This window comes from Schistocerca serialis, chromosome 8 (assembly GCF_023864345.2).
Source record: "Schistocerca serialis cubense isolate TAMUIC-IGC-003099 chromosome 8, iqSchSeri2.2, whole genome shotgun sequence".
NCBI lineage: Eukaryota > Metazoa > Arthropoda > Insecta > Orthoptera > Acrididae > Schistocerca > Schistocerca serialis.
The window spans coordinates 400,805,863-400,832,408 of record NC_064645.1 but is presented as its reverse complement, the minus strand read 5'-3'; the positions used below and the strand labels follow the sequence as shown (position 1 = coordinate 400,832,408).

Below are 26,546 nucleotides of genomic sequence, written 5' to 3'. Positions count from 1 at the left end.
TAAAAGAAGTCTATAGTGTTTCCACATTAGAAGCAGAGAGAAAATGCCTGCATAAAGTACACTCTCTGATCACAAGTATCCGGACACCCTTATGCAACGTGGAATTAACCACTAGCTGCCACGAGAAGCGGGGAGTATTGCATGTCAATGCAGAAGTAGTAACAACAGATAGGGTCGGACGGGAGAATTCAGTGACTTCGACATGGAGTTCTTACTGGACGTCCTCTAACTGACAAATTCATTAGGAACGTTTCAACGCTTATAAAACTGGCCAAGTCGATAGATGTGATAGTGAAGTGGAGACGCGAAGGAACAACAATATTTAAACCATGTAGATCTCACTAACTGACGGACAGAGACGTTGCACCGTTGGTGATGGTGGTTATAAAAATTTTTAAAGTCGCATGAAATCAGCGGGGGGAGTCACTTTTGAATTTCAAAGTGCTACCAGCAGCCCAGCTATGGTTCAAATGGTTCAAATGGCTCTGAGCACTATGGGATTTAACATCTGTGGTCATCAGTCCCCTAGAACTTAGAACTACTTAAACCTAACTAACCTAAGGACACCACACACATCCATGCCCGAGGCAGGATTCGAACCTGCGACCGTAGCAGTTCCGCGCTTCCGGACTGAGCGCCTGAACCGCTAGACCACCGCGGCCGGCCAGCCCAGCTAGAAGAATGATTGTGTATAGGGAGATAAAAAGAACGTGGTTAAGTGGTCGTGTAGCCCCTCATAGGGGACAAATTTCTGTAATCTACATCTACAACCATACTCCGCAAGCCACCTGACGGTGTGTGGCCATGGGTACTTTGAGTACCTCTATCGGTTTTCCCTTCTATTCCAGTCTGGTATTGTTCGTGGAAAGACAGATTATCGGTTTGCCTCTGTGTGGGCTCTAATCTCTCTGATTTTATCCTCATGGTCTCTTCACGAGATATACGTAGGAGGGAGCAATATCTGCTTGACTCCTCGGTGAAGGTATGTTCTCGAAACTTAAACAAAAGCGCGTACCAAGCTACTGAGCGTCTCTCTTGCAGATTTTTCCACTGGAGTTTATCTATCATCTCCGTAACGCTTTCGCGATTACTAAATGATCCTGTAACGAAACGCGCTGCTCTCCGTTGGATCTTCCCTATCTCTTCTATCAACCCTATCTGGAACGGATCCCACACCGGTGAGCACTATTCAAGCAGTGGGCGAATAAGTGTACTGTAACGTACTTCCTTTGTTTTCGGATTGTATTTCCTTAGGATTTTTCCAATGAATGTCAGTCTGGCATCTGCTTTACCGACGATTAATTTTATATAGTCATTCTATTTTAAATCAGCCCTAATGATTACTCCCAGATAGTTTATGGAATTAACTGCTTCCAGTTGCTGACCTGCTATATTGTAACTAAATGATAAAGGATCTTTCTTTCTATGTATTCGCAGCACATAACACTTGTCTTCATTGAGATTCAATTGCCATTCCCTGCACCATGTGTCAATTCGTTGCATATCCTCCTGCATTTCAGTACAATTTTCCATTGTTACAACCTCTCGATATACTACAGCATCATCCGCGAAAAGCCTCAGTGAACTTCCGATGTTATCCAGAAGGTCAATTATATATATTGTGAATAGCAACGGTCCTACGACACTCCCCTGCGGCACACCTGAAATCACTCTTGTATTGTATTTTATTGTATGGTAACCGGGGACCTAGAAACGAAGGGGGGCTCCGTCCCCGCCGCAGCCGCAGTGGTCCACAACCGCACGACGACTACCGCAGTCCACTTCACCACTCCAACACCGAACCCAGGGTTATTGTGCGGTTCGGCCCCCGGTGTACCCCCAAGGGAACGTCTCACACCAGACCAGTGTAACCCCTATGTTTGCGTCTTAGAGTAATGGTGGTATACGCGTACGTGGAGAACTTGTCCGCGCAGCAATCGCCGACATAGTGTAACTGAGGCGGAATAAGGGGAACCAGCCCGCATTCGACAAGGCAGATGGAAAACCGCCAAAAACCATCCACAGACTGGCCGGTTCACCGGATCTCGACACAAATCCGCCGGGCGGATTCGTGCTGGGGACCAGGTGCTCCTTCCCGCCCGGAAAGCCGTGCTTTAGACCGCACGGCCAACCGGGCGGGCTGAAATCACTTTTGCTTCAGAAGACTTCTCTCCATTGAGAATGACATGCTGCGTTCTGTTATCTAGGAACTCTTCAATCCAATCACACGATTCGCCTGATAGTCCATATGCTCTCACTATGTTCATTAAACGACTGTGGGGAACTGTATCAAATCAGTGGTGAGCGGCGCTTGAAGTGCTGTAAGGAGACTGGACAGTAGGACACTAGAAACGGGTGAGACGCTTTGGCCATCCGATGGAAGGATTTGTGTTTGAGACATTCCTTGAGAAGATTCCCTGCCATAATGCGTAGTGCCAACGTTAAAGTACAGATTACTGGTATAACGGTATGGGGGGTGCTTTACATGGGTACCTTACTGTGTTGAAGAAACCACTAAATTCGGAAGGATCTCAACGAATTTTACAGCAGTGTATTCTGCGCACACCGGAGGAACAGGTCTGTGAGTATGTCTGTATCATCATGACAATGCAGTCCGTCTGTTTAGCTCGGTGGTAATGTGCTTGCCTCCCATGCACTGGGTCCGAGTTCGCTTCCCGTCCGGGTTGAAGATTTTCTCCGCTCGGGGACTGGGTGTTGTATTGTCCTCATCATCGGCCGCAAGTCGCCTATTCTGGTGCCGACTGAAGTAAGACTTGCACTTGGCGGTCGAGCCCGAATGGGACCTACCGGCCAACAATGCCATCCGATCATTTCATTTTCATAACAATGCAGCCAGTCCTGAAGCGGAACCTGTGAGGTATTGGTGTGTGGGTAATAAGATTCGTGAAGTGGGGTGTCCGGTCCATAGTTGCGACATAAACCCAGTAGAGCACCATAGGAAAGATTTAGAAAGTCTACTTCGCTCCAGATCCTGGCACCCAACATCTAAACTTTCTCTAGATTCTGCTGTCATCAGCACAGTTCAAGTCATCATAAAAGCGATAGGTGGGCATATACCGTTTTAATGTCCACTAATAGGCGTCCGGTTACCTATCGTCAGATATTGCAGTCGCTGACTCTCTGTGGAATATAGTTGGCATTGCGTGTTATGTGAGCAGTTAAAACGAGATCTGAGCAACTAGTAGGATACTGGCCACAATAGGCAGAGATTCATGTTAGTGTCCCGGTCTGAAAAGCAATTTTAATTTAATACAGCTTGAGCGCGACATAAACTGCCAAGAGATTGTAGTATTTCATTCTTGCTAGAAACATTCTAAAGCCAAGATTACATAAAACGTTTCTTTATATAAAACAACCGGCTTCGGCAATCTTTGCTATCATCTTCACAGCTTAAAATTTTTGTTGTTGTGAAACGTAGTTGTTTTAAATTAGATCTCACGGCAAGTTGTCGTGTGGATAAAAAAACAGCACATTATAAAAGGTTTGTCATGACGAAAATATTTAAAAAACATAAAGCACGTTGTTAAATTGGACATTTGTTTTATATTTTTTAAATATTTTAGTTATGATAAATGTGGTGTCACCGCCAGACACCACACTTGCTAGGTGGTAGTTTTAAATCGGCCGCGGTCCATTAGTACTTGTCGGACCCGCGTGTCGCCACTGTGTGATCGCAGACCGAGCGCCACCACAAGGCAGGTCTCGAGATACGGACAAGCACTCGCCCCAGTTGTACGGACGACTTTGCTAGCGACTACATGGACGAAGCATTGCTCATTAGCAGAGCCGATAGTTAGAATAGCCTTCAGCTAAGTCAATGGCTACGACCTAGCAAGGCGCCATTAGTAACATTGCATGTATCTAAAGAGTCTCACTTGTATCGCCACAATCTCCAGATGTACCAAAAGGATGGATTAAAGTCAAGTATTGCAGAAGCTACGTACTATTCTTTATAGCTTTCATTACGTATCCTGTTTCAGCCCTCACGCCCTCCTGCTTTAACTTAGCGCGTGCCTTTCGGCTTCCTCTCATTGTGTCTAGGCTGTCTTGTCTAGACACAACAATAAACCTTTTATAATATGCTGTTTTTTAACCGCATGGCAATTCGTCGTGAGGTCCAACTTAAAATGACGACTTTTCATAACAAAAATATTATTTAAGACCTGAAGATGACAGCAAAGTCTGTCTAAACCAGTTGTTTAAAAAAATATTTTATGCAATTTGGCTTTAATATGTTTTTAGCAAATAAAACAGATCGCTCATTGTGTCTTATCAAAAAGAGAAAATTCAGTCTAATCCATTCTTAGCAGTAATCCTTCTGTAGGACGTAAGGGAGATGTCACGTCGTTTCCTACGGATTCAATAGCTACTACATTGTAGTAAGTTAGCTAGAGCTTTAAAACGCTCGTTATTCTCTGTCTAAATGTCTATTTCTGTGTTCACTTTATGCTAAACAATAACTAACAATACTGTTTAGAAACAGAGCAGGTGTTACTACTCGTATGATTACTGCTGTCCGCATGGACAGCGCGGCTGACTGCGATACGACAGACCCGGTTCCTGATACTGCTTGAGATTTTCCTTGGTGCAACGGAGTGCACTAAACCTCGTGGGCAAACTGAGCAGCTACTTCACGGATCAGACGAGGCTCCAAGGTCAAGAGGTCCGATAACAACCATGAGAGCGATGTGATACCACAAGCACCTCCATACAGCATCCGGTGACACAGTTGGCAGAGGATTACATGGCGGTCGGTGGAGCCCCCTTGGCCTGTCTAGCGCCGGAAAGCTGAGCTTTTTATACTTATAGTGCCAATAGCGAGGCCGACGACAACGCGGAGGAGAACTATCGCCAGAGCTGTGGAATGTGAGGTCCGTTGGAAAAGAATCGCGGGATGGAAGGTTATGGCGTCTGAGAACAGTCAGCTGCTTATAACGTTATTGGTGGCGCGTGCTAACTATTTTGTAATAACCAAACTTGTAGTCCTGTTCCAGGAAAGCCAAGTATAGCATTGCCGCGGAATGACAAATGCCAAATATGACCTTAACGTGCAGTAAGCGTTACCCTCTGCGAGGAATTTTGAAAAATTTGACCGAGCACTAACCTAGCGGATGGAGGGTATCAAACGAGAACTTTGTAAGGGTGGCAATTAGTAGAAAGCAGAAAGACTATAATTTAGAAAATAATTAAAGTAGTAAAAAATTTACGTAAATGAAAGAAAAAAACGGTCGCCAGCCTAATTAGACATAATAATGTGGGAACGTTATTCTCAAAGAATTTAAATATACTCTTTTGTTAGGGGACTTTCATTAATTCTTTCTTATTAAAGTGCAATAAACTCCTACAACGACCAGACGAACTACACAGTGGGTAGCAGTAGTTATCAACAGCGTAGGTTAGCAATCACAGAAATGTAAAAGAGACATTACCCCTGTTAGCTATAATCATTACTTCAGCATTTAACTAATTCAGGACAAAAATGTTCCCAAAGACAACACAAGATTAAGTAATACCTGACAAGAGTTCAAGTTTAACTAACTTACATATACACATGTTAAAAGCAATAATACATTTCATATTCATTCCACAGTGGTACTGTTTCAGATTCATGAGCAAAACCCAGATTCTAATTAACTTTCTCCTGCAGTCAAAAATTAAAGTGGGGCCCCTTAAACTGTTTCTTCCTTTATCATCAACTATGCACATCTTACAGAAACACAATACTGATTCCCCATCCCACATGATATTAATTATTTGCAAAGCTTTATAACCATCAAAATGATTTCAAGTTAGAGTTAAATTTCAAATAGGATCAAAATTAAATACCTTATAACACCACTTGTGAAGCAAGTGATTTTAACTAACCACAATTAGTACTAAAACTTTGGTATTTTCAATGTAGAAACAGTCCACAGCAAATTAATGCTTTTCGTAATTTTAATATCATGTACCCCTTTTACTACTTGTGAAGCAAGTAGTTTTAACTAACAACATTTATGCTCTTTAGCACTAAAACTTCGGCTCAAATTAAAAACAAATTATTAGTTCTTCACAAACAGGATATTCGATATTTAGCACTCTTAGGATAGGAACCTACTTGGTATCATGAAGTGGACAATTTCAATGGTCAAACACAAATTCTGCAACACTTGAATTATTATTGCAAAAACACACACAAGCTCACTGGTTCATACTGGTATACATATCTGTTTTCCAAAGTAGATGAAGCAGTGGCGCAATAGCGGTGTCAAGCACGTGGCGGCTACCTGCTCTCTGCTCTGGCCGTTTAATGCTCTATTTCATTTCTTCTTGGCGGCAAGTTAATCATTTTTAGAGCAATTCCAAATACGAGAGCACCATTTTACAGCAGATCCACATTAGAGGCCATTGCATCATAGATCTGGTTTCAGAACGCCTCACTTGGCACCTGCGGTGTTGTCTATGCGACTGTTGGCCAATGACAGCCTAACGTGCTCTCTCTCTCTTGCCGCCGAGAATGACCGCCGCTTCCACATTTTCTTGCGCGCCAAGTCCCTTCCATAGTCGAGGGGGTTCACTACGCCTTTTAAGTTACATCATATAATTTCTCTAAGTATGAACCAGTTATTTACATACAATTTTGTTTTATCAAACAGACATATTTTATAAAATTCCATTATTTAAGCACACTATTAAGTTAAACACATTATACATCATAAAGTTCCACTTCTCGCCAACAATTCAAAGAACTTATCTCATACGGAATAAACACTTCACGGAAACATACAATTAATTACACTCTACGGATTACTCACAATCGATAATGGTGTTACATGCTGATAAGTGGATACAAGTGACGAAGTAAAGTAAGTTACTTATAATACTACTGCAATCATCTTCTATAGTACCACTATCAAATTACCTATGACTACTTAAATCATTATAATTTCCACTGCCGTTACAGCTAATGATCACAGAAAACTGGCTATAATATCTTATCAAATTGCTCATTACTTTCAGTTACACATTTTTGACGTTATAAATTCCTCATAATCTGCCGTGCAACAGTTGGTAGGTGCATAAATCTGGCTATGTGGGCACTGTGGAGGACGGTCAATTCTTCGTCCACTCCAGTGTGTGTGCGCCCTTCTTATGGGGTTGACATCTGTAATGTGGACCGCCGCCGCTTGCTCCACCCCCGTCTCTCGAGTTCCTCAGGTACGGAAACCAGTACCTCAGCGGCGCTGCTGATCAAGTAGTGCACGGGAAGCGCTTTTACTGTGTGCCTTTCAGTCTCTTTTGAACTGTGAGTCAGCAGTGTTGTCTATTATGTGCCAAGATGTGCACCTGGTACTACATGCCGAGGAAGTTGTGACCACCAAGTAGTAGTCACGTCCTCATACGGAGGAATCACCAGATAGCATGCTTTGGAGCGACTTCATATCCACAGACACATTTGCTTGTTTCCATGGTTCTGATTCGATGCAAAAACGTGGCTTATTGGTTGCGGCCCATCAGAAAGTCGGTCAGGCTTCTTGACAGGGTTGAGATTCCGTAAGAAGAAACATGGTTTGGTATAGAAGGCGAGTCTTTCTTTATTCTGGTGTTTCTGTCAAGGAAAGAGGTTTAGATTTTATTGCAATTTCACTTTGGCATTAATCTGTGTGACTACCGTGAAATCTGTACTTTGACAGCCCACGAAGTGCCGGTGATTTGCCTATGTGACCGGCGGCGCTACTCTCAACAAACAGCACCTGGTAGCAGACACATAAAGCACAACTACTGAAGCAAATACAAATGTCTACGTCCAAACATTGATTTTTTCAGTAAAGCGACCTAGCCTGTGCCAGTTCCATTCGGAAACTAAGACCAAATCGATGAACATTACTGTGTTCCTCTGGACGTAGACATTCCTCCATGGTGACAGCTTGTGTTGTCGCTGGGCTGTTGATACAACGTTAGACTCGTCGTTGACAATCGTAGCGGCTCCTTCAGCGGACAGATCGAAGCGCCTCGGTAGATGTACTGAGATGAACTGGAGCTGCAATTGCAACTGGAACGCGGTTTATTTCCAGATTTGCACAGTAACAAGAAATTTCGTACGTAAGGGTTGACATCCAGCTCAGCTCCCGTTATGCTGGCGACGTCTATAGTACGACGCTCGAATTGCCAGCGGGCTGACACCGCCTGGCAGTCTGACTGTCCCGTGGATCCTATGATGCTGGAGGGAAGGCTAGCTCGTAATGACATTGCCGTCGCGCGACTCGCGGTCGCAACGTACATTTTGTTACGAGCTCTGTGCAGAATGTAGGTTCCGACGGGTCGCGCAATGGAAACCACAGTGAAAATCAACCTTCCACCGACCTCTCCACATAGTCAGCTCTCCGACTTAGACATTTTGAAGCAAATTTCCAATATCCTCGTCACAGACGGCAGCCGTCTGCGTTTCGTTGTCTGTTTCAAAATGCTCTCTTCACAGCCAGCGACTCGTGTGAGTAGAGACCAACATCAGAGGGAGCCACGTCCAGACTTCTTAGTGGGTGATCAGGCGCTGCAGAATCGTCTTCATTGCTCCTGCAGTGTACGGTAGAGAATTGTAATGGAAAAGGAAATACATGGCAGTTACTTTATGTGGGCTTGCATAAAATGAGGGGAATCTCTCACCAGGCACCTGTAGTTTGCAGGAGACACTATTTTCTAGGCCTCTTTGCCTGTTTACGTACTCGTTGTGCTCTCGGAACGGCAAAGTCAACGTGACGCGATCGACGGTCATACTTGATACACTATCCAACTTATCTGGGCAAAATTTCTTCGAATATTCACCGTGGTTTCCATTTCGCGACCAATCGGAAGTTATTTTCTGTACACCCTTTGTATTTTCGGTCTGTTAACTCCACACCTATGAGATAACAGTGTTTTTGGGAACAAACCTTTCACAGGCATAGTTTTTCTTTATTTTATAATCACTTCCTTTAAACCAGCATGCAGGCGCTATGTTTGATGAACCAGTCGATACATTCAGTTGTCACTTTGACTACTTTCACAGCTGCTCTGAGAAACCCTTACAACCTAACACGCAGTCGTCATTGTGCTATATTAAAAGTTCATCCAAGGGTACAAGTAAATGCTAACAAACCAAAATACGTTCATACCTTGTGTAATGCTACTCTTTCTCGACCGGACGCCTAAATCTCCATAAATATACTTCGCAAGCCACGCCGCAGTGAATTTCAGAAGGTGCTTTCTGCCAATAATAGCGATTTCCTGCCCTATTCCATTGGCAGCTTGAATAGCTTCTGCAGATACTAACCTAACCTCTGTCATGCTATTCTCCCTATCCCTACCCGATATAGGGGAGCACAACGTTGTACAGTCTTCGTTAAATAACGATAAGAGTCGTTATTTACCCGACAGGTTTGCATGACAGAAGCGTTGCCTTTCTTTCAGAAATTCGACAAATATCTCTGTTTCATTTTCCTATAAACTATACCAATGTGTTACGATCGTAGCAGCGCACCTCTGATTTTTACATCTAGAGTGAAGAACACAAACGCTGGAGCAGTGTTCTAACGTTGTTCACAATAGTTCGATGCAAGCGATATCCGTTACTGGGTTGTAGACATGCAGTTTCAGAGAACTATGACCACATGTATTTATAATGGAGAAGGACACCGTTTGGGTCACTTAGTATGATTTATCTCATTCTTTACCCTGCAGACAAGTTGCTCTTTGTAGTGATTCCTTGTATGGATCTGAAGATGTTCTGTGCCGAATGAGGGAACAGATTATCGAAGTAAACCATACAAACTGCACCTTCTTAGTTACTTTCTTCATTGTGCTCTACACTTTCCCTGGCTGTTTTAACAAATCTTCTTCGTCTTACCTAAGATTTTCTTCGTATGACTGTCACATTTCACATCTTATAAGCCGATACTGACTGATATTACTCTGTGTTGTGGACATTATGTTCCATTCATTACACGAGGAGTTCCATTCATTACACGAAGTGTAATTTTGTGCAAGTCTTTTTACATTTCCCCAAGATCGTTCAATGACGATAATTCCATGTAGACAACGGCATTATTAGAGAACACTTTGTTAGAGCTCCTGCTCTTATCATGTATATTGAGAAAGTTACCTTACACTCTTCAGTTGAACATTCGCGATATGTGTAACGTACTGCTTTCTGTTAGCCAAATAGTCTTGTCATATGTGTGAAAATACTCCATATCGTGTTTGTTTGTGTGTAACACTACTTACTGCCTGGTTATGTTAATGTCGCAGATCTATTGAACAAAGCGATTCGACTCACTTGCCCCTAGGCTTTACCAACCGATAATATGTCAGAAAACCTTTGTACAGTCACGAGATTAGTTCGGCAATCGGACTACGTCTTGTTTATGGCATTGCGGCCTAATCATTAAAATAATGACGGCGCAGTGGGGACAAAAAGTTATGAACAAGAGAAACACACACCTGCATTCACAGTTAGTTGCTGAAGTTTGCTGCTGCTAGCAGCAGTTAAGCTGTGGCCCGCACAAAAATTCTCCACCTTAGGCAACTGACGGGCGGTAAACCACCTCAGTCTCGCTTTCTGAACAACGGCCCCGAATTTAGCTGTCATGCGTAAGACTGGTTTGTCGCAAAGCAGAACATGCAACATTCGTACCACTGTCCAAACGTAACTTAAGCACTGGGTGCGACACTTCCGACAGTAACACTTAAAGACAACTCTCACCAACAAAAATCTGCCCTTTGTCAGAGCAACTTACGTCAGTGGCTTTCCCCATTCCCGGTCCGTATCACCGGTAGAATGATACCCCTTTCGACTCATCTAGACTGATATGTAATTTCCCCACCGTGTCAAGTGCCTGCAAAGCCATAAGGTGGCGTTCTTTGTCGCCGTAGTCAGTGGTAATACTTCTAAAATATTTAAAAAATGACACTGTCATTGAAGTATTTTGGGCTCTTAAATTTTGGTCGGACGACTTGAAATACCGGTTGGAGTGATTATATTTTTAACTGTCGGTTGACTCGTGCGTGCGTATGTAAAAGTTAAATGTCTGGAAGAACCCGCACAAAGATCTAAAAACCGCATCTAAAGGAATGAATTTGACCCCATGACATTCACTTTATGGTCTGGAATTTAGCACAAATCACCCCTACTCCTAACTATTTGTAATAACGCATCTGACTTACTTAAACTGAATTTGATATTTCTTTTTCATTACGCATCCGACTTACGTGATCTGAACTTGGGACTGCTTTCATCATACATTCATAACACACAAATTTCGAGGATGAATGGTGCTACTGTTTGAAACGAGATGTTACGTTCAGTGAATACCATCTACACTCACCGCATAAAAATGGGCATTGAAAATGACTTCAGCAATTGGAGACAATAAACATCAACCATTAGAAAAACAGGAATGATTTTTAGTGAGTAGTTGACGTGTGTTTGGATACGGGAAAGAAGGGAGTAGAAACCAACAGATTTCCTACTTCTCGTTCACGAGACAAATTGTCCTTCCCGTATAATAATGAATCTGCATTACAGATGTTAACGAAGTACTACACGCCTTGAAGAGAAGAGAAAAAGGAATGAATCGAAAGAAATGGCCTTCAGTGTTGCCACCTGACTTCCCTACCACGCCGGAGCTGAGCAGTTCTTTACAATAGCGGGTGACTCTAATGTACTGTGGCGACGTGGCTGCAACGACCTGCGCTGGTCGGCGTGCATTCGGCGTACAGGGTCTGTGATTACAGACTTGTCTGGCAGTTGTTGAATCACAGCTAAACTTGCTCTACGCAGTAATAATTTCCCGAAAAAATCCTATCCCAATTTAAGTTAAAGAGGCTGGTGATATGTGTCAAAGGCAAAAGCAAAGACAATATTTAAACTTGTGCTAAATTCAGTACAAGTGAAGAAAACCTTCTAACGGGAGAGTAGACCGTATAACTCTGAGTGAAGCTCCTGAGTGAACCCACACTTAGTGTCAAAGCTCCCCAAACGTGCATCAGCAAACGAAAATTTTTCGAAGTCCTTTTCATTTTCTGTACTTGTAACCAGCAGTCTGTCATATCTTGCAGCTATGAACAGAGCTTCATTCGTCACAATTGAAGATCAAACAGAAAACTGTGACTATATGCTAATGCAATTGTCCGGTCTGCACTTGTTAATTACCAAGCACAAGTACTTCCTGTCCTTTTCCAGGGTAGCTGGACGTGAAAAGACCTCTTAATTTCTTAAAGCAGTCCACTTGACTCAGAAAACAGAAGAAGAATGCGGAAGAGTTACAACGGAATGACGCCAGACTCTCGCGTTGGAAAGTTATGAAACTTCGCAACTTCACATTCCTGCACTTTCTACCAATTATTTGCATGCCTCCCCCCCTCCTCGACTCCGCCCCCTCTACATCTACATCCATACTCCGCAAGCCACCTAACGGTGTGTGGCGGAGGGTACTTTAAGTACCTCTAAAGGGTTCTCCCTCCTATTCCAGTCTCGTATAGTTCGTGGAAAGAAAGATTGTCGGTTTGCCTCTGTGTGGGCTCTAATCTCTCTGATTTTATCCTCATGGTCTCTACGCGAGATATACGAAGGAAGAAGCAATATACTGCTTGACTCCTCAGTGAAGGTTTGTTCTCGAAACTTAAACAAAAGCCCGTACCGAGCTATTGAGCGTCTCTCCTGCAGAGTGTTCAGCTGGAGTTTATCTATCATCTCCGTAACGCTTTCGCGATAACTAAATGATCCTGTAACGAAGAGCGCTGCTCTCCGTTGGATCTTGTCTATCTCTTCTACCAACCCTATCTGGTACGGATCCCACACTGGTGAGCAATATTCAAGTAGTGGGCGAACAAGTGTACTGTAACCTACTTCCTTTGTTTTCGGATTCCATTTCCTTAGGATCCTTCCAATCAATCACAGTCTGGCATCTGCTTTACCGATGATTAATTTTATATGACCGTCCATTTTAAATCATTCCTAATGCGTACTCCCAGATAATTTATGGAATTAACTGCTTCCAGTTGCTGATCAGCTATATTGTAGCTAAATGATAAAGGATCTTTCTTTCTATGTATTCGCAACGCATTACACTTGTCTACATTGAGACTCAATTGCCATCCCCTGCAAAAAAAAAAAAAAAAAAAAAAAAAGGCTCTGAGCACTATGGGACTTAACATTTATGGTCATCAGTCCCCTAGAACTTAGAACTACTTAAACCTGACTAACCTAAGGGCATCACACACATCCATGCCTGAGGCAGGATTCGAACCTGCGACCGTAGCAGTCGCGCGGCTCCGGACTGAATCGCCTAGAACCGCTAGACCACCACGGCCGGCGCCATTCCCTGCACCATGCGTCAATTCGTTGCAGATCCTTCTGCATTTCAGTACAATTTTCCAATGTTACAACCTCTCCATATACTACAGCATCATCCGCAAAAAGTGTCAGTGAACTTCCGATGTTATCCAGAAGGTCAATTATGTATATTATGAATAGCAACGGTCCTACGACACTCTCCTGTGGCACACCTGAAATCACTCTTACTTCGGAAGACTACTCTCCACTGAGAATGACATGCAGGGTTCTGTTATCTAGGAACTCTTCAATCCAATCACACAATTGGTCTGATAGTCCATATGATCTTACTTTGTTAATTAAACGACTGTGGGGAACTGGATCAAACGCCTTGCGGAACACGGCATCTACCTGGGAACCCGTGTCTATGGCCCTCTGAGTCTCGTGGACGAATAGCTCGAGTTGGGCTTCACACGATCGTAGAGTAGATTTCTAGTCTCCAGAAAAGTCATTATACTAGGACATAATACGTGCTCCCAAATTCTACAACTGATCGACGTTAGAGAAATAGGTCTATAGTTCTGCACATCTTTTTGACGTCCGTTCTTGAAAACGGGTATGACCTTTGCCCTTTTACAATCGTTTGGAACGCTACGCTCTTCTAGAGACCTACAGTACACCGCTGCAAGAAGGGGTGCAAGTTCCTTCGCGTACTGTGTGTAAAATCGAACTGGTATTCTATCAGGTCCAAGCCTTTCCTCTTTGAACGATTTTAATTGTTTTTCTATCCCTCTGTCATCTATTTCGATATCTACCATTTTGTCATCTGGGCGACAATCTAGAGGAGGAACTACAGTGCAGGCTTCCTCTGTGAAACAGCTTTGGAAAAACACATTTAGTATTTCGGCCTTTAGTCTGCCATCCTCTGTTTCAGTACCATTTTGGTCACAGAGTGCCTGGACATTTTGTTTTGATCCACCTACCGCTTTGACATAAGACCAAAATTTCTTAGGTCACCGAACAATCACAGCACAGAGCAGAAAGTCTTTATCACAAAACGAAACAAAAGAAGTATGTCTAATCCCGCTTGCTGCTTACCAGAGAAGCGTTCCCTGCCGGCACTCTGACATCATGGCATATATGCCAGTCAGCACTTCTCTTTCTACATGTTACAAGAGTCATAGAGTTATCACGGTGAGTTCGACATTTCTCTAAAGGGAGCAAAACAAAAGAGCAGTGGTCGGGGAAGAATTTTACAGTCTCTATGCCTGATTTCTTAAGATTTTGTCTTCCAGGAGAGCCGCCTCCCCAGAATGGGGTGCGGAACGCTGTCTCCCCCCTGCAGTGCAGTGAACCGGCGACGAGAAAGCTTCTTCAGAGGTTTCGCCAGACCTGAAGCCTGTTGTATGCCTTGGAGCAAAACGTCGCCTTCAACGCATGGCGGCCCACACCTGTGGCCCCTTCCAGAACCGCACTGTATGTTTCATTGGATGGTGCCGCCCTGCATAGCTCTCACCTCGCCGAGAACTTGCCGCTGGTGGCAGTCCCGTGAGAAACCTGCCTCCTCTTGCTCTGCTACGAACAAACTCATCAAACTGAAACCTGAACTACCAGTATTATACGAAGTAGAAAGAAGGTTATTGAATTAAAGGATAAGGAGAATACGAATGCGAAAATACAGGCACACTCATTGACTACGCACACTAGTAACATAAAACGTTTGCACAACCTCTCGATTTAATGCTCTATAAGGCTCTCAAAAGGTAATTTTAAATGAATAAAAATATGAAAAACGGTCCGTCCCTATGTGATATTTTCCAACTTCCTTGTTGAAACTCAACGTTTCGTTCCCATCTATGGAGATCATCTTCAAGGATAGCCGCAAAACTCTGAAAAAAAACAGGAATTTACAGGCTACTGAGTAGTTGTGGAGACGTACGATTGTACTACTAAAAGAACGGTTGAACGGCGACTATAAGAACACAAGGGCAACTATAGAGGGGGGAGAAACGGACAAATAAGCTTTTGGAGCACATGTTGTGCTGCATGAAGACTACCGGCTTTTAGTTGGTAAGATTAAGGTACACGCAGTCACTCATACTTTTTTTTTTGGTCATCAGTCTACTGACTGTTTTGATGCGGCCCGCCACGAATTCCTTTCCTGTGCTAACCGCTTCATCTCAGAGTAGCACTTTTAACCTACGACCACAATTATTTGCTTGACGTATTCCAATCTCTGTCTTCCTCTACAGTTTTTGCCCTCTACAGCTCCCTCTAGTACCATGGAAGTCATTCCCTCATGTCTTAGCAGATGTCCTATCATCCTGTCCCTTCTCCTTATCAGTGTTTTCCATATATTCCTTTCCTCCCCGATTCTGCGTAGAACCTCCTCATTCCTTACCTTATCAGTCCACCTAATTTTCAACATTCGTCTATAGCACCACTTCTCAAATGCATCGATTCTCTTCTGTTCCGGTTTTCCCACAGTCCATGTTTCACGCTGTACTCCAGACGTACATCCTCAGAAATTTCTTCCTCAAATTAAGGCCAGTATTTGATATTAGTAGACTTCTCTTGGCCAGAAATGCCTTTTTTGCCATACCGAGTCTGCTTTTGATGTCCTCCTTGCTCCGTCCGTCATTGGTTATTTCACTGCCTAGGTAGCTGAATTCCTTAACTTCATTGACTTCGTGACCATCAATCCTGATGTTAAATTTCTCGCTGTTCTCATTTCTACTACTTCTCATTACCTTCGTCTTTCTCCGATTTACTCTCAAACCATACTGTGTCTTCATTAGACTGTTCATTTCGTTCAGCAGATCATTTAATTCTTCTTCACTTTCACTCAGGGTAGCAAAGTCATCAGCGAATCGTATCATTGATATCCTTTCACCATGTATTTTAATTCCACTCCTGAACCTTTCTTTTATTTCCATCATTGCTTCCTCGATGTACAGATTGAAAAGTAGGGGCGAAAGGCTATAGCCTTGTCTTACACCCTTCTTAATACGAGCACTTCGTTCATGATCGTCCACTCTTATTATTCCATCTTGGTTGTTGTACATATTGTATATGACCCGTCTCTCCCTATAGCTTACCCCTACTTTTTTCAGAATCTCGAACAGCTTGCACCATTTTAAATTGTCGAACGGTTTTTCCAGGTCGACAAATACTATGAAAGTGTCTCGATTTTTCTTTAGCCTTGCTTCCATTATTAGCCGTAACGTCAGAATTGCCTCTCTCGTCCCTTTACTTTTCCTAAAGCCAAACTGATCGTCACCTAGCGCATTCTCAATTTTCTTTTGCATTCTTCTGTATATTATTCTTGTAAGCAGCTTCGAGCATGAGCTGTTAAGCTGATTGTGCGATAATTCTCGCACTTGTCAGCTCTTGCCGTCTTCGGAATTGTGTGCATGATGCTTTTCCGAAAGTCAGATGGTATGTCGCCAGACTCATATATTCTACACACCAACGTGAATAGTCGTTTTGTTGCCACTTCCCCCAATGATTTTAGAAATTCTGATGGAATGTTATCTATTCCTTCTGCCTTATTTGACCGTAAGTCCTCCAAAGCTCTTTTAAATTCCGATTCTAATACTGGATCCCCTATCTCTTCTAAATCGACTCCTGTTTTTTCTTCTGTCACATCAGACAAATCTTCAGCCTCATAGACGCCTTCAGTGTATTCTTTCCACCTATCTGCTCTCTCCTCTGCATTTAACAGTGGAATTCCCGTCGCACTCTTAATGTTAGCACCGTTGCTTTTAATGTCACCAAATGTTGTTTTGACTTTCCTGTATGCTGAGTCTGTCCTTCCGACAATCATATCTTTTTCGATGTCTTCACATTTTTCCTGCAGCCATTTCGTCTTAGCATCCCTGCACTTCCTATTTATTTCATTCCTCAGCGACTTGTATTTCTGTATTCCTGATTTTCCCGGAACATGTTTGTACTTCCTCCTTTCATCAAACAACTGAAGTATTTCTTCTGTTACCCATGGTTTCTTCGCAGCTACCTTCTTTGTACCTATGTTTTCCTTCCCAATTTCTGCGATGGCCCTTTTTAGAGATGTCCATTCCTCTTCAACTGTGCTGCCTACTGCGCTATTCCTTACTGCTGTATCTATAGCGTTAGAGAACTTCAAACGTATCTCGTCATTCCTTAGTTCTTCCGTATCCCACTTCTTTGCGTATTGATTCTTCCTGACTAATGTCTTGAACTTCAGCCTACTCTTCATCACTACTATTTTGTGATATGAGTCTATATCTGCTCCTGGGTACGCCTTAAAATCCAGTATCTGATTTCGGAATCTCTGTCTGACCATAATGTAATCTAATTGAAATCTTCCCGTATCTCCCGGCCTTTTCCAAGAATACGTCCTCCTCTTGTGATTCTTGAACAGGGTATTCGCTATTACTAGCTGAAACTTGTTACAGAACTCAATTAGTCTTTCTCCTCTTTCATTCCTCGTCCCAAGCCCATATTCTCCTGTAACCTTTTCTTCTACTCCTTCCCCTACAACTGCATTCCAGTCGCCCATGACTATTAGATTTTCGTCCCCCTTTACATACTGCATTACCCTTTCAATATCCTCAAACACTTACTCTATCTGTTCATCTTCAGCTTGCAACGTCGGCATGTATACCTGAACTATCGTTGTCGGTGTTGGTCTGCTGTCGATTCTGATTAGAACAACCCGGTCACTGAACTGTTCACAGTAACACACTCTCTGCCCTACCTTGCTATTCATAACGAATCCTACACCTGTTATACCATTTTCTGCTGCTGTTGATATTACCCGATACTCGTCTGACCAGAAATCCTTGTCTTCCTTCCACTTCACTTCACTGACCCCTACTGTATCTAGATTGAGCCTTTGCATTTCCCTTTTCAGATTTTCTAGTTTTCCTACCACGTTCAAGCTTCTGACATTCCACGCCCCGACTCGTAGAACGTTATCCTTTCGTTGATTATTCAGTCTTTTTCTCATGGTAACCTCCCCCTTGGCAGTCCCCTCCCGGAGATCCGAATGGGGGATTATTCCGGAATCTTTTGCCAATGAATCTTCAATTACAGGCCACATGTCCTGTGGATACACGTTACGTGTCTTTAATGCAGTGGTTTCCATTGCCTTCTGCATCCTCATGTCATTGATCATTGCTGATTCTTCCGCCTTTATTGGCAATTTCCCACCCCTAGGACAAGAGAGTGTCCTGAACCTCTATCCGCTCCTCCGCCAAGGCCATTGGCAGAATGAGGCTGACTTCTTATGCCGAAAGTCTTCGGCCGCCAATGCTGATTATTTATCAAAATTTAGGCAGTGGCGGGTATCGAACCCGGGACGGAAGACGTTTTGATTATGAATTAAAGACGCTAGCCCTAGACCACGGGTATCCCTCCTGACTCGTATTACCAAAGGCCATACAATGAATGGTATGAAACCGAGTGGTACTTGTGTTACGGTGATGAAGATGTGTAACAGTATTACACCATGGGATCAGAATAGCTACGGATAGTAACTGATAGCGACCAGTTGCGCTTGAGCATTAGAAACATGTGACGTCACGTTTTTGCGTGGGAGCGGGTCGAAACGGAATTTGACTTCACTAGCGAGCGAGAGTGTCCATCTGCAAATCCCGCTGAATATGTCCTCCACAGATCCAGACTGTAAGTTGGGTATCAAAAAGAAGTTTATCCGACAACTGCATAATAACACTGAATGTTTTAGTAAGAGTAGTTATAGGATTTTGTCTCATCAGCTTATAACATGCATTAGTTACTTAGAACAGTGACTAGTGTCTCAACCAAAACTGGTTGTAAATAATCATTGGTCTTCCAGTATTGCTTTATACAGTTAAAGTGACAGTGTCATTTAAACTGAGAGAACATAATGCTGGCAGTAGAGTTCTATTAAGTCACACACTGTTGTCGGTGGTCCCCGCTCGATGGAGCTCTTTGGCCATTCGCTGTTACTTTTGTATTTAGAAAGGAAGTTCGGAAACGAGTGAATTATATGATGCTAACAATGGTATTGGGAAATATGTCAACAATATATATATATATATATATATATATATATATATATATATATATATATATATATATATATGTTGTTGTTGTGGTCTTCAGTCGTGAGACTGTTTGGATGCAGCTCTCCATGCTAATCTATCCTGTGCAAGCTCCTTCATCTACCAGTACCTACTGCAACCTACATCCTTATGAATCTCTTGGTCTCCCTCTACGATTTTTACCCCCCACACTGCCCTCCAATACTAAATTTGTGATCCCTTGATGCCTCTGGACATGTCCTACCAACCGATCCCTTCTTCTAGTCAAGTAGTGCCACAAAATTCTCTTCTCCCCAATCCTATTCAATATCTCCTCATTAGTTACGTGATCTACCCACCTAATCTTCAACATTCTTCTGTAGCACCACATTTCGAAAGCTTCTATTCTCTTCTTGTCCAAACTATTTATTGTCCATGTTTCACTTCTATACATGGCTACACTCCATACAAATACTTTCAGAAACGACTTCCTGACACTTAAATCTATACTCGATGTAAACAAATTTCTCTTCTTCAGAAACGCTTTCCTTGCCATTGCCAGTCTACATTTTATATTCTCTCTACTTCGACCATCATCAGTTATTTTGCTCTCCAAATAGCAAAACTCCTTTACTACTTTAAGTGTCTCATTTTCTAATCTAATTCCCTCAGCAATACCCGACTTCATTCGACTACATTCCATTATCCTCGTTTTGCATATATATATATATATATATATATATATATATATATATATATATATATATATATATATAATGCTGGATTGTGTGCTGCAAAGATCGAAAAGTATCTGGGTAGACATACGGAGCATCGCTACAAACTGAAGGGCAATTTTTTTCGTTTGAAAAAAAAATCGCTTTCCGGACTGTTTCTGAATTTTTGAAGTGTTCTGAGATGTGGTGCTATACTCACTTTATGCACTGCTGCAAACAGCAGCGATCTTTATTTCCTAGACTGACTCCTGTCTAATTATTGTAGCCGCAGATCACAAGCAAGATTGACTTGTAACTGCAGTTGGAGCATTGGAGAAGCCAACACGCTTGGTCTGTGTCTGCAGTCAGTCACACTCCCCTAAGCTGCAGTTGTGGCTCCCACCAGATGTAGCGGTGCTTGCCCTACTGCTCCGTGTCTCGTTCCACATTCTCTCAAAGAGGCTTATAGCTTTATGTATTTATTATTACGAACACTATCGTTATTTGCTAGTGACGTGTCACTCCTAGGTTGAGGGAAGCATGCCCCACTATTTCTGCGTGTATTGCGCAAACAACTAGAAAACGTGCATCCTTACATGTAATGTTAAACAACAGTGAAGTTGAAAATTTGGAAATCACCTCGTACGAGGGTCGTTCAGGAAGTACTGTAACACACTTTTCTTTTCTCCTGAAGCAGGTTAATTTCATTCAGGATTCCAATGCACCATGTGATTCCCCACTTTTATGGCTACAAATTCCTATTTTACGCACGTTCCTATTCAAGGGACATCCACAACTGTTGCACATTGTCAATGATAAAATCCGCTATAGTTGTAAAAATTATTTATTTCTAAAAGGGAACTCACTACCCGGTTTTAGGACATACGTCCCATCTTCAGGTGCATATTAAAATGTGAGTCTACAAAGGATGTATGACTGGGGATAAATAGGTTAAAAGTATATTAAAATAGAGCACCTCTGGTAAATGGGATGCAAGAGAATATCCTCTTCAATCCTAGATTTGCCAGAAAGCCTCGTATAGAGGATAACAACGGTCCGGGCTTAGTAGTGCGCCACGTATGGCTCCGCATGAATACAGATGGGCGGTCTTTAGAACGCAGTGCTTCGCAGCCATCCATCAGAACAGTCTAAGCACAACCCAAGGTTGAAATTGCGGTGGAAGCGGGCGTGTACCAATAACGTTAGTGACTCGTGCTGTCAACCTAATCTCCGTTCAGCGTGACGGCCTTACACCACCTTAGTGGTATGTATGTATGGTTGTAAGGCACCATTCTCCTGGTCGACGTAGCAGATAACGTCTTGCTGCATCAGTAGCCTCCCCATCATTCACATGCTGCTTATCACGGAACGCATCCTTCATTGGGCCACGCAGATGAAGGTCAGAAGGTGAGAGATCCGGGCTGTAGAGTGGATGACCCCAGTGAAGATTTCGGAGCTTCTCTCGGGTGCGTAGACTTGGTTGAGGCCTTGCGTTTTCATGGAGAAGTAAAGTTCATTTCCATTTTTGCGTCGACGAACACGCTGAAGTTATTTCTTCGATTTTCTGAGGGTAGTAAAACACACTTCAGACTTGATCGTTGCGCCTTGAGGGAGAATATGAAACAGAATAGTCCCTTCAGAGTCCTAGAAGACAGTCGCCATGACTTTACCAGCAATGTTGCGGCTTTGAGCTTTTCCTTCGAAGGGGAAGTGGTGTGGTGCCTGAGAGCTGGTTTCTCAGGATGGGACAGGATAAGGTTACGATTGTGGACGGGGCCGTAATCAGTTACTCTCGGTTTCACAACAAATACGTAAACTTTATTTAAAGAAATTAAAAGTTTAAAACGAAGTCTTAAAAAACACAATTGACTGTATGACGGCTGAAGGCCTTATCACAGGGAAAAAGGTCGACTATTTTGCGGCCGAAGGCCACCAACAATAACCTCAAACAACAAACGGCTGAAGGCCTGAATTAGAAGAACAATTCCAAATAGCTCATATTAAGATAAATACTTCGTTTTAAAACAAACTGTAACACGGCTGAAGTCCTCATTATAAAAGAAGTGAAATTATTACTCGGCTGAAGGCCACTACAATGTCAAAGAAGAAACGGCTGAAGGCCTCAATTAGAAGTCAGGAAAACAATTCCAAACAGCACTTTCAAAATAAATACCTTGCTTTTAAAACAAATTTGCTTAAAAAAACTTATTGTAAAACGGCTGTAGGCTTTATCACTAAAGAAGTGAAATAATTGCTCGGCTGAAGGCCACAAACAGCTTCAAACAACAAACGGCTGAAGGCTTGAATTAGAAGTTAGAAGAACAATTCCAAATAGCACACATTTCAACAAATAATTTGCCCGTAAGACAAGTTTGTATGGAAAAAAATTTTCTGTAACACGGCTGAAGGCCTTATTGCGAAAGAACTGAAATTATTGCTCGGCTGAAGAACACACCAACAATAATTAGAATATCACAAATATCCTTAAAATAAACATCACAATCTGAGGAATCAGGACAAGCGGTTCTCAGCAAGTGTTCCAAGGGTCGGCCTGGGATAACTCATACATAAGCTAAGGTGAGACACGCATTCAAGAGTTGTACTCACGTAACAGGATGGCGACTCAACTAGGGGCAGCTTAAGCGGCTAGCGACCGACTAACCAATTCGCCTAATGTCCTGTCACCGCTACAACGAGGGAATATTCTTAGGCAAGGGCGAAAAGACAGACAGCACTACGTCTTCAGAAAACACCCAAGGCGGAAGGAAAAACTAGAACCAAGGTAAACCTCCCAAAAAATATGCGCAGCACAATACAAGAGGCTGTCGAACTACACGTCGTGTCAGACAGCATCAACACTATGAGGAAAGGTACAGTGGTGGAGAAGTACGCTAACCTCCAGGGCAGGTAACTGGGGCGTTAGCCGGCCACAATGCAGAAGATACTGCTGGTTGCACTTCACTAATAAGAAAAATACTAAATTCAATCATGAATAACAAATAGAGAAAGACGGCTTTAATATTTCACCGCCTCGAAACACCTCACTCGTTGCTGCCAGGATCAACGGCCCTGGGAGCAACAACCGGCCGATCAAAGGTGAGATTTTAGAATAGTCGAGGTTGCATCAGCATTTAACTCTTCAGCCAACTTAAACCTCCAGGGTTCGGTGTGCAACGAAGACATCGCTCTCGCAGCTACCCAAATCGATAAGCGTTGGTGCTGCCACTCACGGACAGACAAGGCGAGCAAACGTATTGGCGCCAGTGAAGACACGAAGAAAACGAGACGCCACTATCGCTATTACAAGATGCCAAGCTATGAACGGTATCAACGTGAGCTGCACACGGCTAAGCTCCACTCCATCTATTGCCATTGTGTTTCCTGTTCAAAGCGATGAACCCATGTTTCATCCTCTGTGACGACTTTCGACAAAAAACTGATACGACCAGACTCGTAAAGCGCAAGCTGCTTCGCGCCTATGGTCATTCGTTGCTCATTATGGTCTTCTGTAAAGCGCCGAGGAACCCAGGGGGCACATACCTTTCAGTTCTCCAACTCGTGGGTGAATGTCTCAGAGACCGCAAGTTTTGGAGTGAGGTGTTCGACTGCGATCCATCGATCACCTCGAATGAGAGTGTTCGCATGTTCCAACATTGCGGGATTCACAGCTGCCTGCGGCGGGCCGGTACGCGGGAGATCAGATTTGCGTGATATTGTTGCATTGATGACAGACACATCGCCCAACGACTCACAGGGCTTTTATTCATTGCCAGCTTTCCATAGACGTTCTGCAAGCTCCTGCTAATATTTGCCACGCTCTGGTTTCCCGCCAAAAGGAACTCAGTGACAGCTAGCGGCTTGGAACGCATCGCTGTTACAGACACCACTTTGGAGGCTACGTTAATGCTGCCACCTGTCGGGACTTCGTGAAACTATAGGGGATGAAGCGGGCATGTTCTACGATGTCCCACAATAAATTCAGCATTTTTTCAGTCGAAACTGGCCGAGAAAAAAGTGTGTTGCATTACTTACTGAACGCATGCCTTAATTCGGTACACTGTCGCGTGCCTTTCGGAGAACTATGAAGACGCGTACTGCAAGCACGTGCTACTTTTGCTGACCGCAGAAAAACGCATCCACAGGTCGTGCCCGGACTTGCCCGCCACCTGTGACTGGACGCAGTACAGCACCACGGATCCCAACCCGCATGAGGTGACCGGTGCCCTGGTGGGCGGGCCCGGCGAGAACGACGACTACAACGACGACCGCACCGACTACGTCCACAACGAGGTGTGCATCGTCTACAACGCCCCCTTCATGGGCGTCCTGGCCGCCCTCAAGCAGCTGGGCTATTGAGCGGCCGGCGCCCTGCAATCTCGACAGCGGCGCCCGGCTCAATGACTCATCGTTATTTCTTGTAATATGGGCCTCGTCCACGCTGTGTTACCGCTAACAACTAAATCTCAGAAGAAAAGCTTGTCACCTCTCTTTAAAAAGGCTAGTGTCAACATTAATAAATCTTCTTGTGAAACACTATTATGGTATTTTGTTGCTCTACTTGTGAAAAGCGCACACTTAAGAACTTCCAATCCATGTGTGGCATACAGCAAACCAGTGCTTAACAGTAGCGGTTAAAAACAGTGTTGGTTTCAATTTTAGTTTTTTTATTTTTCAACGACGCGTTTCGCCATATTTAGGCATCTTCAGGTTATCTTTTCTAGATGGACGCGTCGTTGAAAAATAAAAAACTAAAATTGCAACCAAGACTGTTTTTAACCACTAAAAGTGCACACCTTGAAGCACCATCACTGGAATGACACAATCTACACAGGAAATCATAATTAACAATGAAAAATAAGATGACTGAAAACACACTTACTAAAATGTGTGTCCACAATCTCAGAATATGTTATTAGGAGGAGCCACTGACTTCATTATTAACTATTGGCCTAGACAGTATACACGTATTTGATACGTAATCTCCTCCATTACGACCTCTTCAAGTTCGGCACGAATATGAAACATTGCCAGCCTTAACAAGGTAAACAAGTACATTAACTGTTCATATTAACTTAGATTTACACGTGTCACTCTCGTACTGTTATGCAATACTGCAATCTTCTCTGCAGCAGGATAAGAAATTTTTATAAAACCCAAAGGTCGTCTCGTAAATGTTGCTAAATTGTACAGTTCGCATTTCCGGTTTAGATTAGATTAGATTAGATTTACTTTCATTCCAATTGATCCGTACTGAGTAGGATGTAGAACATGTCAGAAAAACAACAATACATGACAAATATTTACAACTCAAACAATGCACCATTCCACAGGTCCCAAGTGGAATGATCGTCGTTTTTTAATGAACACTATATGAAAGAAGCATTTCACAAATACTAATGCACTGAATTTAAAATAAAAAAGTTTTATTTATTTATTTATAAGATAATAAGCGTGTAATATAACTACTATAATACTTATTAAAATGAACACATGACTGCACTGAAATGGTGCAGAAGTTAGATTGTACTTACACACACACACACACACACACACACACACACACACACACACACACGCACACACACACACTTAATTACAATGAACACATTACTGCACTGAAATTCTGCAAAAGTTATATTGTACTAATATATACACACACAAATCAGTTGGTTCTACTGAGAAATTCATCAATGGAGTAGAAGGAGTTGGCCATCAATAAATCCTTTAGGCTTCTCTTAAACTGAATTACATTGGTTGTTAAGCTTTTTATGGCTGCTGGCAAGTTATTGAAAATGTGTGTTCCTGAATAATGCACACTTTTTTGTACTAGACTAAGTGACTTTAAATCCTTGTGAAGATTACTCTTATTTCTAGTATTGATTCCATGAATTGAGCTGTTGGTTTGAAAAAGCGATATATTTTTAATGACAAATTTGTTAAAGAATAAATATATTCTCTCCCTACCAACAAGAGAGCTGTACGAATCACTTTTCAGGCGACCCAATCCAGAAAATCCAGAAGATTAACATAGGTGATTTTCGTGGGCGTGGTAAAAGCTGTGTTCGGCCTTGGATCATACTGGTTCGTTAGTTGTCTCACAGCAGGAACAAAATGTATTGCCCCATCATGCTTCTGCCATTTCTTGTGTGAAATTTGAGCCCAATTAGATACAGATCCTACTGAAAACAGTATATTTCTAATATGCCAGTGTTGTTTGTTGGCTATACTTCTTTAAAGTTATCTTGAGATCTCCTAAAACCTCAGGTTGTAAAATATCTGGTACTTGGAGCCATGGCTTCATTCCCACATATCACATCTCAGTTCAGTAAAGATACAGTAATGAAAACGCCACTTTATTATACGTGAACGGAGGCTGTCTTGGTGATTTTCATTTATGAAATATTTCCAGGTTATGACCAAGTCGTGGGTGGCGTTGTGTTTTCGCAAAGTTTCAAAGATCGTTCTACACAACATCTT

At 42.8% G+C, this 26,546-nt stretch overlaps 1 protein-coding gene across 1 annotated transcript in view; it reads left to right on the top strand.

Annotated features, from left to right (window-relative positions):
* Positions 1-24,605, top strand: part of LOC126416234 (endoglucanase A-like) — a 129,239-nt gene extending 104,634 nt beyond the window's left edge. Inside the window, exon 8 of the mRNA XM_050083845.1 lies at positions 24,212-24,605. Coding sequence (XP_049939802.1) covers positions 24,212-24,425 — 214 coding nt within the window. The 3' untranslated portion in view covers positions 24,426-24,605. The remainder of the gene's footprint in view (positions 1-24,211) is intronic.
* Positions 24,606-26,546: the final 1,941 nt, after the last annotated feature.